Below are 19,859 nucleotides of genomic sequence, written 5' to 3'. Positions count from 1 at the left end.
CTCTTCGTGCATAATTTTATCTTGAGTTTCTGTGTATACATTCATATATATATATGCAACCCTTGAGAATGTAAGATACTATTTTAGCATGAGTTTTTATAGTTATGCCTTTTCCAAATATTGTTTTTTATTTAAATATATAATGCAGAGATACTTTGCAATAATATATTAAATTATATTAAATAGAAAATAGTTTATAAAGTAGTGAAATTTTTAAATAAAATGGGTATAGTACAGGTTCTCATCTTTTTTATATTTTTGATACCACTTTATCTATTTTATTTTATTTTTTTTGATACCACTTTATAAGGGTTTGCATGTGACACTTTGTTTTCAATTCCTGTTATGAAAATATATAAACAGTACATAACTAGGTATATATGCTATTCAAATGGTTAAAGGAATAAAGGAAGATACATAATTAATGGCTAGTATTAATTTCTTTGTCAATATTGTTTTTATTAAAATTTAAGCAATACCATGTAATATCTCTTTTGTTTATTCTGAAGTTTCTTCTTGATAAAATAAAAGTGTAGACTCAATGTAGTACCACTGCAATCTTAAGAGAAAAATATCTTTTAAGTTAATGCCCAAGTTAACATTTGCATAGTTCCACAGATAGTAGAATCCTTTCCATGGCTGTTATGGACTGAATGTTTGTGTCCCCCTTAAATTTTATGTGTTGAAGCCCTAACTCTCAATGTGATAGTATTTAGAGACAGGGCCTTCTCGGAACTGTGAGAAAGAAATGTCTATGAGATTCTTTTATAGCAGCCCAAGCTGACTAATACAGTGTCTAAGTCAGAATCAGTCACCACCTTTGGTATGCTCTGTTCTGTATTAAGAATTATGAGATTAATATCAGATGTATAAGTTATGAATCCTGTGTTTGAATTCTTAATCTTTTCTGAAAGACATTAAAAGACGTTTTTCAATTAGGAAGCACTTAGGTGCCTAATGTGTGGTGTGTATTCTGTAAGTGAAGAAGAGTGCATACTGGACCCTGCAAAGGCAGACAGCAGCTTCACGTGGCAGACCTTTGCTTGTTGAATAGGAGAGTGACATGATGAATGCAGTGTTTTAAGATACGTAAACTATTTTATTTGTATTAACTATTGGTTCAGTAGAAATAGATCAAATTTCCCAGGCATGGAAGTCCCAGAATGACTAGCATTTCTGAAGGGGTTCATTCACTTCCAGTTGATGAGTTTTTTGATGTTTTATAAATTCATCACTTTTGACTTGCCCTGTCTTTCTTGGGAAGGAAATGTAATATGAGTTCACCTAAACATGTTGCAGCCAAAGGTCCATGAGTTATATAGAGTTGTATGTATTATAAAATGATATCTACATTGCTATATACATGTACTGGATTTTAAAAATCTGTAATTGAATTTCATGACCCTTCCATTCTAATTTGTGAAGAGCATATTGCATTTTCAGGCAATGTGCCTTTGAAATTGCAGACTTAGGGCAAAGATAAGTTCAGAGACCAATGATTTGTTTTCACCTGGGATATATCTCTACTTACTGTCTCATTTATAGTTACCTTTTCACCTGTTGCCTTCATCTGTTTCTATATTCCTGTATGATTCATATATACATATGTATTCAAAATTAACAATATAAGAATATGAATATAAATGGGTTGAGGAGTCTAAAATCTAGTCCCATCATATACTAATTGATAACATGTATTAAGCACTTTCTGCACGCACCATTCTAAGTTTTATATGTCATTTTATTTAATCCTCAAAACAACCCTATGGGGTAGGTACTATTACTAATGACCATTCTATAGTTGAAGAAGTAGAGGGACTGAGAGTTTAAATAACCAGCAAAAATAGTAGAGCTAAAATCTAAGCCCAAATTTAATCTGAAACACTATGCATATTGCTTAGTAGATATTTAATACAATGAAAGTTGTAAAATTTAGGACTGTTAGAGACTTCATCCTTCATCAATTATGTATTAACTGTAGTGAGTTAGTCATTGTGCATAAAGGAAAAAATGTTCTTTGAATAGAGCTAGTAAAATGAAAAATATGGAAGATAAGTTATTTGGAAAGGTAGTCCAACCTAAAGGAAAAGAAATCTGAGCCTGGACAAGGAATGAAAGTGCATTAAGAATAATTAGATTTCTTGACCGGGACAGATTACCATGGATTTCCAAGGTTTTCAGACTTCAAGGTTATTTATATCTCAAGTGTGGGTGCAAGGTGCAAAATGGAGGCTGCATTCTCTCCTCTTCAGCTCCCAACCCAGCTGGAGTTCTGAGCTTATCCAAGAGCCAAAGACACCTTTGTAAATTCCTAAGTTACTTAAACTTGCCTTATACTATGACTAGTGATAGACATAGGAAAGAGTAGGGTAATTGGCTGAGATTGGGGCCTGTAAGCAAGAGACTGTTAAGCAAATGAATACTGAAAAGTTCAGTTCTCCATTGATGAACATTTGTTAGATTGTTACCTGGATGAAGCAAGAGATACTTAGCAAAATCATTAAGCAATAGTTGTTTCTGTTTTTCTGTTAGCTGAGAATATTTATAGAGGAAAAGAATGGCAGCACAATACAATGTTTTGCTGAAATCAAGATAGTTATACCGAATTATGAAAAAATGAGAAAAGCATGTTTTAAATTTTATTTATTTTTGACATGATTCAATGGAAAGTAGAAGACCATTATAGAGACCTCAGGATAAGTTACCAGAGACAAAATTTAAACATAATTTAAATAAGACAAAATCTAACTCATTAAGTTCAGCCTGTAAATCAGAAATGTCAGTGTATGTGTATTATGTTAATGGGTCAGTAAGCAATGACCAGTACTGAAGAGGAAACATTTGCTTATAATTTAAAATGCAAAGGATGAAGGGAGCTTAATGGTGCATTATGTTTGAATAATCGATATTGTGATATAAAACAAAGCTGTGTGTTTAGAAAGAGAATATGTTGGCCAAGTGGTTTTCTGCAATTGGAATTCAAGCTCTCAGTACTCAGTTCCAGTATTTTTGGACTAAGACTTAATGCTTTTATTTGTGAAGTGAGGGCCTGTTATTGTAGTCAATATGGGCTCCTCTTTGTGTTCTCTATGGCAGTACAGAAGGATGCTCCTCAGATGCAGAATTCTAGTTTTTGTGTTGTGGCATTCCAGCTGCTTCCCAGAATAGCACTGACAGACAGCACAGTGACAACACATGCCTCTGACTTGATCTCATGTGTAAATCTGTCTCTGGATCATATTCTATCGTTTCTTAACCTAAATAAAATTAGTACAATGAAATTTTCTCAAATTCTGTTTTTTTGTCTTTAGAATCACCAGTACATTTTTATTGTGTTACTGAAAATGGGAAAGCCAAAGGCCAAATTCTTTGCATGGGAGAAAATCTCCCTTTATAAGCAGTATGCCTTATATCTGAAAGGGTTAATGGGCCTCTTATAGTGCTCAATTTATCCAGGGAGGGGACCCTGTGACCCTTTTAGGACCTGGCTTTGGTCATTTCTTAGGAAGAACACAATTTAGAACTCTCCTGTATTATTCTGCCAGCTGCTTAGTTATTGATGATATTGACTTTTAGTTTTAAAAAGTCTTGCTTTGGAAAATTGTTTTTAACAGCTCTCAACCACTCGTGTCTTGTATTTTTATTTTATATCACTTTTCATTTGGGATATTATTAAGTCAAATCCTTGGTAACCATTCTCCACAATCCAATTTATTTTTAGCCAAGATCCATTGAATTCAACTCACTGCCTTTTTGCAAAAGGTTAACCCAATATTTCATGTTGTGTTATACTTTCTACTTATGCTGTGTAAAAGAAAAGTTACTGTGATAAGCAGCCAATAAATTGCATTCAGAATATTTATTCTCAAAGTTACATTACTGTGCCGACATAGATAAACATAATCATTTATCACAGTATGGATTGTGGAAGTAAAAACTAAATGAAATACAGCCATCTTTCTTGCATATTACCCAGTTTTTTTTTTTTTCCTTTAAATGTTGGCCACAATAACTACCTTTAAAAAATGTCATCTTTTTATTTATCAGTTTGAATTAATGTGTGAGATTAGTAATGGTTCAGGTTGAATAACTAAAACAAAACTGCATCTATTTTATAATAAGGAAGTGTTTTCAACTTTTTTTGTATAAAAATGAGATTACTTATGTTTTCTTTCTTTTTTTAAAATAAATTTATTTATTTTTGGCTGTATTGGGTCTTTGCTGCTGCTAGTGGGCTTTCTCTAGTTGCGGTGAGCGGGCTTCTCATTGTGGTGGCTTCTCTTGTTGCGGAGCATGGGCTCTAGGTGCACGGGCTTCAGTAGTTGTGGCACGTGAGCTCAGTAGTGGTGGCTCGTGGGCTTTAGAGTGCAGACTCAGTAGTTGTGGCGCACGAGCGTAGTTGCTGCACGGCATGTGGGATCTTCCCAGACCAGGGCTCGAACCCGTGTCCCCTGCATTGGCAGGTGGATTCTTAACCACTGTGCCGCCAGGGGAGCCCACTTATGTTTTCTAATGTTGGCTCTTATTACTAGGTTGCTTTGGCATTATTTCATCATAAGGAATACACTATGAGTTTAAAACTCATAGCTCTATTGTTCGTTTGTTGTCCAGAACACAGACATCTAAATTGATAGATTGAAGAAATATCATGTATATCATATATAGCAATTATTAAAAGTAATCTTCATTTATACTGGGATAATAAACTAAGTCCCAATTGATGTTTATTAGAATGAATGCAGTATACAGTGAAATCCACTGAATGTAGAATATGTGTTTATTATTATTATTTGGTAACAGCCTTATTGAGATGTAATTCACATACTGTACAATTTACCTGTATAAAGTGTAGAATTCAAAGGCTTTTAGTGTATTCATAGCTGTGCTGCTATCACCACAATCAATTTTCATCATCCCCAAAGAAACCATATACCCTTTAGCAGTAATGTTGCATTTGCCCTAATCCCCCCAGCCCCTGGCAGCCACAGTCTACTTTCTGTCTCTGTAGCTTTGCCTATTTTGGACATTGTGTATAAATAGAATCATACAATATGTGGTATTTTGTAACTGACTCCTCTCAGCACAATGTTTACTATGTGCATGTAAGCTGTTTGTGAATTTCCCAGATTTCTTTCTGTTATTGATATCTGTTTCCATTCCATTGTGGTTGGAGAACTACTTTGTATGATTTTAATCCTTTAAAATTTATTAAGGCTTGTTTTATGGCCTAGCATCTGGTCTGTCATAGAGAATGTTTTGTGTACACTTGAGAAGAATGTATATTCTGTTGTTGGCTGGAGTGTGGTTATAGATATCTATTAGGTCTAGTTGGTTTACAGTATACTTCAAATCTATTTCCTTTTTGTTCTTCTGCCTTCAGTATAGGATTCTTGGTTGACAATTTTTTTCTTTTAGTACCTTGTAAATGTTATCCTACTACTTTCAGACATTTATTGTTCCTGATGAGAAGTCAACCATTAAACTTATTGGAGTTCCCTTGTACATATGAGTATTTTTCTTTTGCTGCTTTCAAGATTTTCTCTTTGGTGTTGACTTTTAGCATTTTTACCAACGTTCCTATGTGTGGATCTTTTTGCATTTATCCTACTTCAAATTTCTTGAGCTTATTGGATATATACTTTAATGTTTTTTCTGTCTTTTTTTAAAATCAAAATTTTAGTCATTTTTCTCCTTATATTTTTTTCTCCTCCTTTCTTTCCTCTCCTGATATCCTGCTACAATATTTTGGGGTACTTAATGGTGTACCACATATCTTTTTTTTTTTGTACCACATATCTTTAAGGCTCTGTTAATTTAAAAAAAATGTTTTTTCTCTTTGTTTGTTGGATTGCATAATCTCTCTTGAGTTCTCTTAAAATTTGCTGATTCTTTCTTCTGCAAGTTAAAATATACTACTGAGCCCCTCTAGCAAATTTTTCATTTCAGTTATTGTAGTTTATTATCTCCATAATTTTAAAAATAATTTCTATCTCTGTATGAATATTCTGTTTGATGAGATATTGTTACTATACCTTCCTTATAATGGCTGCTTTGAAGTTTTTTTAAATCTTATACCTGGAACCTCTGAAAGGCAATTTCTGTTATCTGCTTTTTTTCTTGCATGGATCACATAATCCTGCTTCTTTGAATGTCTTGTAATTTTTTTTTTATTAAAAGCTGAACATTTCAGATAATATAGCAATTCAGGATACTAATTTCCTTCTCCCCCACCCCAGGGATGGGGGCTTGTTGTTGTTTGCATATTTGTTTAGTGATTTGGTGTACTACTTTAGGGAAGTCTATTTCCCCCAAGGTGTGAACCTCAGATAGCACTCATGTAGGGTGAAGTCGTGGGTGTGTGCCTAGTAACTCTGGGATGACAGGGGTTTTAGTGGGACTCTGTGTCTTGTCTTTGGATCTCTTTGTTAAACTATCCACCTCTGTTGGTATCACAGCCAGCTCTTAGTCTCTATTGATTGCTAGTTGATTGCTCTGCTGTTTTTGACAATGCCCTGGCATATAAATTGCTCCACAGTGTGATTCAGTTAAATTTGGGCCCCTTTGCTGGGGTAGCTTTCAGGTGAGTCTTTGCGGCTTGCTGTGGCCCTGCAGGAGCTGTTAGCTATTTCTTTCTGGTAAACTGTCTGCCTTATGCCTTACTTTATTGCTCTCATGAAGCTACCAGTTTTGTCTTAATTGTTTGGCATCAAAATCTTTATTGTTTTTGAGACTACCCTTAGGCTTGAACTTCCTATGTATTAATTCAAATAAAGTCAGTTCTTCTGGGGAGAGCCGTCTGTTCTTATGGCCTGCCTCTTTCTCTGGGAAAAATCTCTGAGCCACAGCTCCAGATCTAGGTGTGGTTACAGTGGCCTGCTTCTCACAGAGTGACACTCCTGCTTTTATGAGCAGGGCCCTGGTATAGGCGGTAACCTCTGATCTCAGTTTGCTTCTCTTGGTTTGCTAACTCTAAACCATGAGCGAGCTGAGATGATGGTGATCAGAACCCCATTGTTACTGGTATGTTTGCTTCTGAAGTAGAGCCTCTGCTCTATGAGTGGGGGCTGGGTGAAGCAAAGGAGCTCCTGACTTCTCAGCTGCACTTTTGGCATTTAGTTGCTGCATAGCTGGTAGAGTAGGGAGAGGGGATGAGAAATGTTAATGTCCTGCCTCTCTCTGGGAGACACCACAGCCTCAGCTAGAGGCTGGGGGCGGAGGGAGCTCTGTGTTCTTGGCTGTACTCACCTGAGGTAGAATTTCTGTCAGGCTGAACTGGGAACGTGGAGGCTGGGGGCAGACTGCACTTCGAATGCCACACACCCTCGCCATTCTTACCAAGTTTCAGTAGATTTTTCCTGAATAAATGTTCCTTCATTTGCTCTTTGGCTTTACGACAATTTCTGGAGATTTCAAAGGCTTCTTAATTTTACTAATTTTTATCAGTTATATTGTTCTGCTGGGGAGTTGATCTGCAGAGGTCTTCATGTGATTGTTCTGGAAGACTCCTAGTGGTTATGTTTTTTTTTTTTTTTTTTTTTTTTTTTTTTTTGCGGTACGTGGGCCTTTCACTGTTGTGGCCTCTCCCGTTGCGGAGCACAGGCTCCGGACGCGCAGGCTCAGCGGCCATGGCTCACGGACCTAGCCGCTCCACGGCATGTGGGATCTTCCCAGACCGGGGCACGAACCCGTGTTCCCTGCATCGACAGGCAGACTCACAACCACTGCGCCACCAGGGAAGCCCAGTGGTTATGTTTTAAAACATTGCTTAAGACAGGGCTTTGGAATTCATTTTTTATTCAGTTACTCAGGTGCTGCTTTACATGTGTGGTTAGAAAGGTTTTCTCTTCTACTTTATACCTCACAAAGTCACAGTAAAATATATAGATTTCATCTTTGGATGAATTCAAATGTAAGCCCAACACTCAGAAGAACTGAGTTCTGATTCATTCCCTTCCACATATTAATTGTGAGATCTTGAACAGGTTACTTAACCAGCCTCAATTTATTTGATCATCCAAGATTTTGGGATAATAGTAGCTGTTTGTAAGTTAAATTAAATAATACGTTTGAAAGCAATTGGTAAAACTCTAAAAACTTAAAGTAGAGAGTATTATTACTACTTTAAATCAAATCTGGAATGAAGTGCCTCTATTTGCATTCTCATGTAAGAATACTAATTATAAAATTTATCTTAAAGAGTTATTTGTTATATTTCACATGTTTTTGAACTCCATATTATCATTAATAAATATTTTTATAAAGTCAGCTGGGATATCACCTAGTAAATGATTACTTTAGATAAGTTTGTTGTGGAATTACAATAGTAGAAGGGAAAAACAACATTTTTAATATATGTCTTTGGGGTATGTGTGGGGAATCTTAAAATAAAATTTGATTTTTTAAAATGCCAACATATTTACACATGCTTATACTTTGTTTATACTGTCTTCAGAGTATCCTGGCTTTAAATCCTCGAACACAATCTCATGCAACTCTGCATTCCACTTTGGCCAAGAAATTAGCCAAGAAACATTGGAAAAGAAATCCTGATAAGAACTGCTTTGTAAGTACCACTGATACATGAGTTCATGCTGAAAATTATCTCATTCTACACACTGTAAGACCAGATTTTATACGTAGTTAGAAACATAATTAAATATGTGTAAAGTACAGCTGTGATATTTTTCTTATTTTAAATATTTTATATTTGAATAATCTGAAAAGTGTGTTTAATTTTGATGCTTAAAAATCTATTGAAATAGTTTAAAATCATAAATTTAGTTTGGTGCCAAAATTTATTTTCTTAAAAATCTGTAAAAACCTCTTAAAATCATTTTGTAATGACACAATGATACAGAAGAGTTTCAAAGTTATAAATATAATTCAGTTGAACAAGGGTATACTAATGTATACAAACTGTTATAAAATATGCTTTGGGGGAATATTTGAACATTAGGTATTCAATATGAGCATCTCATAGTTCCAGGTGAGGTATAGGTGCAAAAATCTGAGATCTGGTTGCTAGAATGTTATTTAATTGGGCCCATGAAATGATTACTGGGCTGGGATTGTTAGGCCATAAATGAGGATTAAGTACAACCTTGAAGGCAATTTTAAAATGCTGTCTTAGGAGGTATAAATCTTTAAGTTTGGGAAAGCAATTTCCTTTTTACCTGATTTCCCGAAATTAATTTCTCCAAAATTAATTTTCTCAAAGTAACTAGTGAGCTAGTTAATAGTATTAGCTTATTTAACATTAGCTCTTTTGGTACCTTGTGTATATGTTCTATTTAATACAATGATTTTAATTTATTTTTATGTACTTCTTTCCTACATATAAACTCTTTGAGGATAGGAATTGAGGGTATGTGCTCATGTGCATTTGTTTTTATCTGATATTTAATCTTTCTGTCACTGACCAACCAGCAAAGTTTTTTTGAGTAAAAAAAGAAATAGAAATACGGAGAAACAACATGACTTGAGATGATAACACAGCCACTTACCAGCAGATCTGGATTTGAAATTCAGTTTTCCTTGCTCCAGCTCTGTGAGCTTTGCATTCTACTATGACATTTCTGGTAGAGGTCTCTGGAAGGACACTAATGTGGTCCAAATTAGATCAAGGAATAGATCAACTATCAGTCATGTTCCTGTATAATGATGTGAACAATTGAAGGACACTGAAAAAAGAATCACATAATTTTCAAACTTAGAATGCCTTTAAAGATTATCAAGTCTAACTCTCTCATTTTAAATGTGATCCAGATAAATTAGATTAAATTAGACAAATTCTCTAAGGTCCCCTTTATAGATTATTAAACTGTTTATTTAGAAAGAGAGGCTTTCTCTATTATTATTATTGTTATTGTTATTTTATAAAAATTAGCATTTTCATTCCATAATGTTAGCCTGTAAACTGAGTGGTGTATATTGGGTTGGCCAAAAAGTTCATTCGGGTTTTTCCATAACGTGTTAACAGAAAACTCGGACAAACTTTTTGGCCAGTCCAATATTATCCTATTTTTTGTAATTGGCAAAGATACAGTGAGAAGTGTTTTTCTCTATTAAATATATATTGGCACAAATTCCTAGAAAAGCAATTTGACAGTATCTTTGGCAATATCTTTGACAATATTTGTTAATACCTGTGTTAGTTTGCTAGGGCTGCCATAACGAAGTACCACAGACTGGGTGGCCTAAAGAACAGTTTATTTTCTCAGTGCTCTGGAGGCTAGGAATCTGAGATCAAGGTGTCAGCAGGGGCGATTTATTCTGAGGCCTCTCTCTGGATTGCAGCTGGCTGTCTTTTCTCTGTGTCTTCACATGGTCTTCACTCTGTACTTGTCCAAATTTCCTCTTACAATGACACCAATATCTCAGATAAGATCCACTCTGATGACCTCATTTTAATTACCTTTTTAAAGGCTGTCTCCAAATTTGTCCAAATACAGTTACATTCTAAGTTACTGGGGGTTAGGACTTCAATAAATTAATTTGAGGGGATATACATGCAGTTCAGTCCATAATAATACCTTTAAATTATCAAACACTTACACCCAGTAATTCATCTCCTAGTAAACTATCCTAAGGAAAGAATTAGGAATGTAGGTAAATAATTAAATAGAAAGAAGATCATCCCAACATTATTTGTAGAGAAAAATCTGGGGGAAAAAACCTACTGAATTCCAACCATTGGGTTATGGTTAAGTAAATTAGGGCCGATCTATTCAGTGGTAAATTGTGCAACCATTAAAATTACTTTTGAAATAATTAATAATCTGAAAAAATACTTACAATCTATATTATATGAACAAGGCACGAAACAGCACTGTATTTAAGAATGATTGTATGCACTTTTACATAACCACACTTATATACATATTCACAAAGAAAAAAAGAAAAAAATAATGAAATGTTAATAGTAATTATATTTGTTTTCTTAGCACTTTTGTATATTTCAAATTTTCTATAATGAGCAAGTGTTAGAGGAAAAATAAAAGCTTTAAATATATGTTAAAATAATCTCAATTTCTAACAGCAGATCTATTGCTCTGGATGTAAACCATTTTGAAAACTCTATGTGATACACTGGATTAATAAAGAACAGTGAAATAATATTCCCAAGGGGAAATATGGAGCTAGAGTTGAAAGTTATCCTCAGTGTAATTAAAGAATGCATTTTTTTCCTTTTCATTATTATTCTCTTTGTGCATGAATAAAAGTATCACCACACGATATGATTTATTTTGAATTGATAAGTTTTCATACTTGAGTTTTATAATCACTCATCTAAACTAAAAAGCCTTATAGGTAAAACAAGCATAAGAAGATTCTGAAAAGTGAAGAGAAGGCCAGCCAGCTAGGGATATGGACCTGAAACATGACACAGTGATGAGTTCCCTGGGTTTTCTTTTTTCTGCCTTGGAGCTGAAGAAATTGGAAAACCAGAAATGCTAACTGATACACACACACACACGCACACATACACACACACATGTACACAGATCTCAACAAAGTCTGCTCTCTCTAGCCAAAATACCAGGAAAGGAACAGTCTAGCAACAGAAGACTTTTCGACAGTAACTGCTTTAATCTAGCCAAACACAACAAAAAAAATTGTGACCTCATCCTGATGCATTCATAAAGGCCGAGTGGGAGCCTAGACTTCCATCTTATGATGAGAGGATGAGATGCTCCAATCCTTCTGCTGGGTGAAAGAGTAGGGAGTCAGGACTTTCATACCCACTAGCTAGCCGGTAACCAATGCAGCCCACAACCCCAGTCACCCTCTGTGGTGTCAGTGGTGAGACCACTGAACTTCTACCCCTATCAAGAAGAGAAGAAACGGGGTGAGGCTGAAAAATACCCCAAAAGGAAATAATAGCTAAAAACTTCCCAAATTTAACAAGAGACGTAAATCTACAGATTCAAAAGCCTCTGTGAAACACAAAGGAATCCATAGCAAGACGTATCATAATTAACCTTCTGAGAACTAAAAAGAAAGACAGTATCTTAGAAGAAGCCAGCCTGCTTGCCTCAAGGTAAGGACAGCTCCTATGGGCAGTTGTGCTCCAGATCCTTGCCCTGTAGCTTTGACTAAGACAAGACACTATCACTGACAAATGCTTGCTCAGCATTTTTTTTTTTTTCCCTACCCTGCTTCACCCCTCTTGTATTGGTATTTCCTGAAGAACACTCACTCCATAATCACGTGAACCCAAATCCCTGTCTCAAATTTTGCTTTTAGGGAAAACGAACTTTAAATTGCTAAATTAAGAGCAAATTGTGGCCTGTATCAGCAGTACTTGACATAGGCAGTCACTCTCTTCTTCCTGAAATATTTTTTTCACTTGACTTCCAGGACATTAGACTCCCTGGTGTTCTTCTTTCCTTATTGGTATCTCCTTCTCACTCAGCGTATTTGTTGGTTATTCCTCATCTTCTCACCCTTAAATATCAGAGTGCCCAGGGCTCAGATCTTTCTTTCTTTCTTTAGAGACTCACTTAAGTTGGTGATCACATTTTGTCTCCTCATTTTAAATACCATGTATAGACAGATGGCTCCTGCATTTATATCTCTTGCCTGGACCACTTTCTTAAATTCTAGTCCTCTATAACAAAATGCCTAATGAATACCTCCACTTGAATGTCTAATCGCCATTTCAGCGTACACATACTGAAAATCCAAATTATGATCTTACCTCCAAAATGTATTATTCCTGGAGTCATGTCCATCCACCCTTTCTCTGAGAGCAAAATACTGAGTCCTTGATTTTGTTATTTCTCTCACCTTCCATACCTAAGTAGAAGATCCTTTTGGCTTCAAATATATCTAGAATCTGATTATTTCTCACCACTTCTACCACTACCAACCTTTCTAAGCCATCATCATTATCTTTCATCTGGTTTATTTCAGTTGCTTTGTAATGGTTTCCATGCTTATGCCCTTTCCTGGTAGAGTCTCTTCATAATAATTCATTGGAGAAATCCTTTTAATATTCCTGTGCTCAGAATCTTTCAGTGGTTTTCTAGCTTACTTGGAGTTTGCATAATTTCCTTTGTACAGTTGTCACCTCAACAAGGGCTTCTCCAGCCACCCTATTTAAAACTCTAACCTGCCACCCTACCAAGCTCTCTTTAGACTTCTTGGCTTCTTTGCGTCCCCAGCTTCATGAACCCTTGGTGCTCACTAAAGATCTGTTGAATGAATATGACCCCTCTTTTACATAGTCCTTACATACTAGACATAAGGATCACATGTTTTCTTGTATAGTGCTATATACAGTTTCCAGAGTCCCTTTGCATATTGCATTTGATTTTTGCCATGATGTGAATGGACAACCCAGATTTGTTTCCTCATTATACTGATCTGTTTCCTCATTTTACTGACTATGCTGAAAATGTTAAATTATTTGCTTAAACTCATTGAAATTACTTAGTGTTGGAGCCGTGTCTAGAATTCTGGTTATCTGAATCTAGTGTGTCCTATCCAGTGTATTACCTGGCCTCCTTAAAAAACACGAATAAGATGATTAGAAAATAGATACGTTAAAGTTAAGGAAAATGTAGATTGTAGTGGTGGTCACATTTGTGACCAGTAATCTTACATCATTTCTGAAGGCAGCCAAAGAGCTCGTTTTGAACCAACTCCCCAACTACCAAATAGAAAGGCTTTATTTATTCGTGTTTATTTTGTTTTATTTTCTAATGATTTTGCTTTTGGCTTTACAATTCTCTGTTTTGGTTTGACTCAGATAATTACTGCTTTATCATTCTTAGCATATCTGCATTGGGGCTGTGGTTTGGGTTTATTTGGGTAGAGTCCTCTCTGTCTCTCTTTCCACTTTGGTCCTTGAAGCAACTGTATGTTAGGCACTGTATTGAATGCCACTCAAAGGTGAATAAAATATGCAAAATAAGTAGTCTAAAATTGTCTATTAAATTAAATCACATTTAGTTTTAATAAACAAATATTTGTTTATAGGCTTTTTAGAAAATAGGCATCTGTTTTGGCCTGTAGAAGTACCCTAAGAATGGCAATTCTGAAATTTTTTACCCAGGAATTTCTTTCCTTGCCAAGTTAATACTATTCTAGTAATAATTAGAAATTCTGAATTCAGTAGGGAATTTAAACTGGCAAATGTGTTTTTACTGGTTAATGAAGCACGAAACAGTTATTTCCAGTATCTTTTAAGCAGGTGTTCTATAACTGCTGTTTATTTTTGCCATTTTTGAAAATGTTGAACTGTTTTAATTACATAAATATTTTGTGCTCATTTTCCGTTAGCAGTTTTTAAAGAGCAGAAAATGTTACAAATCAGAAAACTTACCCTGGGTGAAAATAAAAAGGAAAGGCAATTAAAGACAACCAATTATTTGACATGTTTTGAGAATTTTAGCTAATTTGTTTTAAACACATGGCACGTAGTAGGTGCTCAAAGTAAAATAATACAAATAAAAATAAACCATAATGTATATTAAGAATTTGCTGACTGCAGGTATATTTCAAAGTGCTTTCTATGAAGTGACTCTTTTTAGCCTCAGAACCACCCTGGTGAGGTGTTATATTTTATCTCCATTCACAGATGAGGGAAGCTTAAGAAACCTGTCTAAGGGTCCACAACTAAATGGTAGAACTAGAGGCTGAATCCATGCAGTCTGGTACCAGAGCTCTTTAAGTAGACTATTTAAAATAAGTAAATAAAAATAAATCACTGAACTTTTTTCTTCTAGTAAGTAATATGTAGGTTTTGGTAATCATTTATTTTTTCCCTGGGTGAGCTTCACCATCTTAGTCACTACTTTGTTTCTACATTTATTGCCTGTTTACAATGGGCCAGGCATTGTGCTGCTTAGCACTCTGGAATAAAAATGAACATGATATAGACCCTGCCAAGAAGGTCTCACATTCTTTAGAAGAAGACAGAAATATCAAAATATAGTCCTCTTTCAAAGGACGAACCCTGGAGGAATTTTAATTATCAGTATGAGTTGGTCAGATTTGTCTTGAGAGGAATCAGTCTAACTTTCAGTGTAGAAGATGGGTTCAACGAGAAAGATGGGAGGCCAGGTCTCTGGGACTGATGTGCAAGGCTGGAAGACAAATCATGGAGACCAGGGGCGGGGAGCATGTAGGAGAGAGGATAAGCTTGAATATATAGGAGGTGTCTTAGTCTGTTTGGGCTGCTATAACAAAAATATCACAGACTGGGTGGCTTAAACAACAAACATTTATTTCTTATACTTTTGGAGGCTGGGAAGTCCAAGATCGAGGCACCGGAAGATTTAGTATCTGGTGAGGGCCTGCTTCCTCATTCATAGATGGCTTTTTGCTGTGCCCTCACGTGGCAGAAGGGATGAGAGAGCTCTCTGGAGCCTCTTTTATAAGCACTAATCCCATTCATGAGGGCTCCACCCTCATAACCTAAAAGCCTCACAAAGGCCCCACCTCCTAATACCATTACAGTGAGAGTTAGGATTTCAGCATGTGAACTTTGATGGACACAAACATTTAGTCCATAACAGGGAGGTAAAATAAATATGACTTGGGAGTTGACTTTATGTGTACACTTAATTGTTCATACGATAAATTGAGAGAAATCGTGAATTCAGTTTGGGATCTTTTGACTTTCTTGTACCTGTGGGTCATCCTGTTTAGTTTAAAGGTTGAAGCTCAGTAACGGGGTCAGGAATGCAGATGAAGAGTTTTGAGTAATCAGAATATATGTGGGTAATTAAAGGCCTGTGGGCAGAGTTACCCAGGAAGGGTGTGTGGAGTGGGAAGAATATGGAGGTTAGACTTTGGGCAGGGATTAGGGAGAGGGGAGTTAGACACAGGCCTCAGGTGAAGAGTGTAAAGGAGGCACCAAAAGACTCAATAATCAAGGTAAATAATACAAAAATCATACAAAATATATAAATAATACAAAAAATATATAAAATGTGTATATGGAAGCACACTTCTTTCCTTTTGCCTCAGGCTCCATTGTGGCTCAGCTTGGCACTGAGCACCAGGCAAGGGCAGGCAGAGATGAGAATTTAGCCAAGAAGTGCTATGATGGGTGAGATGAGAACCAGAGGAGCGTAGTGGGAGAGTTCCTACAAAGAAGGAGAGATCAGTGTGCTTTTCCTCTAATACCTGATTACCGAATGGGGCTATTTTTTGTACTTTGGAAATTATCCTTCTAGCTTGCCTTATCTGCTGAGTCCATTTTTCCCTCTCAATTTTACATGACTATTAAGAGATGAAATCCACGTAGTTAATAAAGTTATTAGTCAACCAGTCTCATTCAGAAAGGGAAGGTGGAAGCTTGGATCCCCAGCTACTTGGCTCTGTTAAACTTGACATAGAATGCAGGTCCCAATATTGGTACATATCAAATTCACAATATGAATTTTTATTTTTAAGCTCCAAAATTAAATGAGCTTTTGACCAGAGTCACAGTAAGAAAGCAATCCTATTCTGCACTGGCCTCTTCTTACACCATAGTTTAAAACAGCTTCTCAGGCTTGAGCTTGCTTTCCTGATTGCTGACAATAGCTTTCTTCCAAAAATAGACTCAATGCCTGAAGGAGTTTCTGGAATTAAAAAAAGTAACCAAAACCAAGATTCTTTACAACTTAATGCCTTCTTCAATAGTTGAAAAATACATGGTTTGTATACCTAATACAAATATCAGACTAGAAACTCAGGCATGCAGGAAATAAAACCTCCTTTATTTTCCTATAACTGAACTTAATTTTTAGTTTGAACTTCTCTAAGAGTAGAAGTTTAGTCACTGTCACTTTCAGAATTCTCTTTTCCTTGTTTGTCCCCCCACTCCCCCTTATTTCTCTGAGCTAATATATGAGTTTCTGGGGATTTGGTGGCAAGTGTGATAGGTGAGCTGAGCCCTGCTGATTCTTCATGACATCTTTCTTCTAATAACCATCACGGGGAATGTGGAGTCATCCTTCATTCCCATTCACCGGGTCCCTTCCTGTCCCTCACCTCTCTTCTACTTTGAAGTCACTCTCGAACACATGACAATCATTCTAACGTCCTTCTCAACACAGGGGCTTGGGGAACTTCACGGTTTAGTCACCTTTTCCCAGGGCTTCATCTAGTTAGTGGGTGACAGGTTCTCCAAGCTCATGATTTCCACGCACCTGGCTAGGGTTTGTCATTCCCCCTGTATCCAGCCTGAGGAACTGAGCTTCTTTCTCTGGATCGACCATTATTCCTGGACCCTTCCCTTTCCTTTTGATCCTCATTTTGTTTTTCCATTCTTAAAATATTTATATAGTTTAGATGGGAAGGTAAGAGTGAAGGAAAAAATTTGCTTTTAACTCATCACACATATCCTCCTAAATCCACACTGTCAATCACCCAAGTTCTTCCAGTTTCCTTGAAAACTTGACTTCTGAAATCCGAAGTCTCACAGAAAATCTCTGTGTCGCTGCTTTCTGCACTTACATTCTTCTCTTTAAGAAATGAAAACCAGTGGCCTAGCTGCCTAACATGTGTAAACTTTAGGAGGAAGGAGACAAAAATTACAGTAAAACATCTCGTATCCCACAAAGTCTGATTTTGAATTTAACAGAATCGGTGATTATCTCCCATCCTTCATCCAGCAGAGTATCAAATGAGGTCTGTTGGGGTGGGAAGTTAGGGTAGGGTAAGTTCCTACTTTGGGTTGGAGAGACTAAGAAAGAAGGGCTAGGCCAGGCAAAGCCATTCAGAACCCTGTGTTGGGAAGCTGAGATAGTACTTGCAGGACTCTTGAGAGTGAGTGTCTCCTTAAATTTTGTGACATGGACACCTCACTTACATCACCATAGTACTGACCCTGAAAACTGCTGCCAACCAAAGGCTTGCACTGTGCCGGAGGTACCAGCATGCCTTGGGACCCAGCAATGTCCCCATGAGTGTTTAAACTTGGGTAACAACTGCCAACCTGCAGCAGGGACTCAAATGGATTTGGATGGCACAGGTGGCCCCAGAAATCCTAGCTGGCTCACTGGGTGGGCTTCCCTGGTCCTTACATTAATTTCCCAGTAATGCTACTGCATATATTATCGGATTTTTTGGAATCATTAATCTGGTATGGTTTTACCATTTCTATTAAGAACAGTTATCCTGCTGCATTTGTTGAGAACATTGTAATGGATTCGAAAAATAAGTTTATTTTTAAATAGGTGTATTTTAAGTGATCTTTATTGGATCATCTCTTCCATACTTCTAACAAAGGTTAGAAGTTATTACTGTATAAATTTAGTAATTAACTTTATGTGTGTGTTAAGATAGACATAAACTAGAAAAAACTAATCCTTTAAAGAAAATGCAAGTTTAAAAGTTCAGCAGAGGGAAAATTTTACAGAGTTAAAATGTACTGTGAAATGTGACTACCTAAAAATCCTGTTGTCAGAATATACAACTTTAAGAAGAACAGGGATTCTGAGCCTAAACTCTTGCTGCACGGTCATTTAGACATATGTAAACCTTGTAATTTTGAAATTGGGATGGAGTCTTCAGTCGTATGAATTTTGACACATAACCAGTATTTATTTTACTATAGTAGCATACTACTTACGGGAAGGGCATTTTTGGTAGAAGTCTTAAAGTCTAGTTACAAATTTCTAAAGAATTTTGGGCAATCTCAATTTCTTTAAGAATACAAAGTATACTCTGAATCTGTAATTAAAATATGAAATCATTGATTGGTTTCCATTGTCTATATATGAATTATGAACTCCAAAGAGCATCTTTTGAACATTTTTGGGCATTGATCCAATGGCTAGAAATAAGGTACTTTTTATAGCATTGACCTCTCTTAGATAATTAATACATTGCATCACATTTTTCCATATTTATACAACACTGATCTTGGTTGGCCTCGGTCTGCAGTGACTAGAAGCAGGGTTTCTGATCCTGGCCAGAGATTAAGATTGGGTCATGGCAGTGAGAGCACCGAATTCTAGCCACTAGACCAGTGGTCAGTGACAAGGCCCTGGCCCTTTGGCTTTGCAGAAAAGAATTCCCACAAAAACGGAAAGTAGTGAAACAAGTGAAGTGTTTATTAGGAGAAAAAAGAGTACAGTACGTGTGGATAGACACATGGGCGGACACAGAGAGAGGGTTGCGCCCTTGTGGTAGTTTAAATCGCTTTTCTGGGCATTTCTTCCAGGTTTCCTTTGGCCAATCATTTTGATTTGCCTGGCTCAGAGTCCATATTTGGTATATCTCAGGATCCTTCCGTGTGTGCACGCATCTCTCAGCCAAGATGGATTCCACCGAAGAGACCTATGGGTAGCTTGGCATAACTCCCCTTTTGACATCCAAGGAGCTTCTGGTCGGGAAGGTCTCCTTGACTTCGAGAGTGAGAAATATATGGTCTCTTATCTTCTATCTGGGCAGGGCCCAGCCTCTTCTCTCGATTTGTCATGCTATTCTCATCTTGGAGTATCCACAGGGGACAAACTCCAATTGCTTACCCTAGGGGGGGGGCCCATCTACCTCCTGCCTCAACACTACTATAGATAAATTATTTTACTAATATTCATAGTATATTTGCTTGAAATCTGAGTTGTACAGTTTAATTAATTACCAAATATTAATGGAAGGCCAAATATCTGCCAACCACTGTGAAAAGTGGGGAAAGGGACAGATGCTTTTCCTGCCCTGACAGCTTACAGTCATTCGAACAGGCATTAAACTCATTCACAACCAAGTGTTGTGAGTATTGCCATCCATGGGACTTGAAGTATGTAACCTAGTCTCAGGATTTAGCGTTAGAAAACAGAAAATTCTGTTTTCTCTCTGAGAAAACAGAATTTAAGTTGAAAATGTAGATGAAGGAAGGAAAGAAGAAGAAGGATCCC

General features: G+C 36.5%; 1 protein-coding gene across 1 annotated transcript in view; it reads left to right on the top strand.

The window, feature by feature from the left end:
• The window catches only part of DPYD (dihydropyrimidine dehydrogenase), an 809,439-nt gene that overhangs the window by 30,393 nt on the left and 759,187 nt on the right, over positions 1-19,859 (top strand). The window contains exon 2 of the mRNA XM_060026070.1: positions 8,453-8,563. Within this exon, the coding sequence (XP_059882053.1) occupies positions 8,453-8,563 (111 nt within the window). The remainder of the gene's footprint in view (positions 1-8,452; positions 8,564-19,859) is intronic.

The sequence above is a fragment of the Delphinus delphis genome, chromosome 1 (assembly GCF_949987515.2).
Source record: "Delphinus delphis chromosome 1, mDelDel1.2, whole genome shotgun sequence".
Taxonomy (NCBI): domain Eukaryota; kingdom Metazoa; phylum Chordata; class Mammalia; order Artiodactyla; family Delphinidae; genus Delphinus; species Delphinus delphis.
This window is presented reverse-complemented; position numbering and strand designations above follow the sequence as displayed.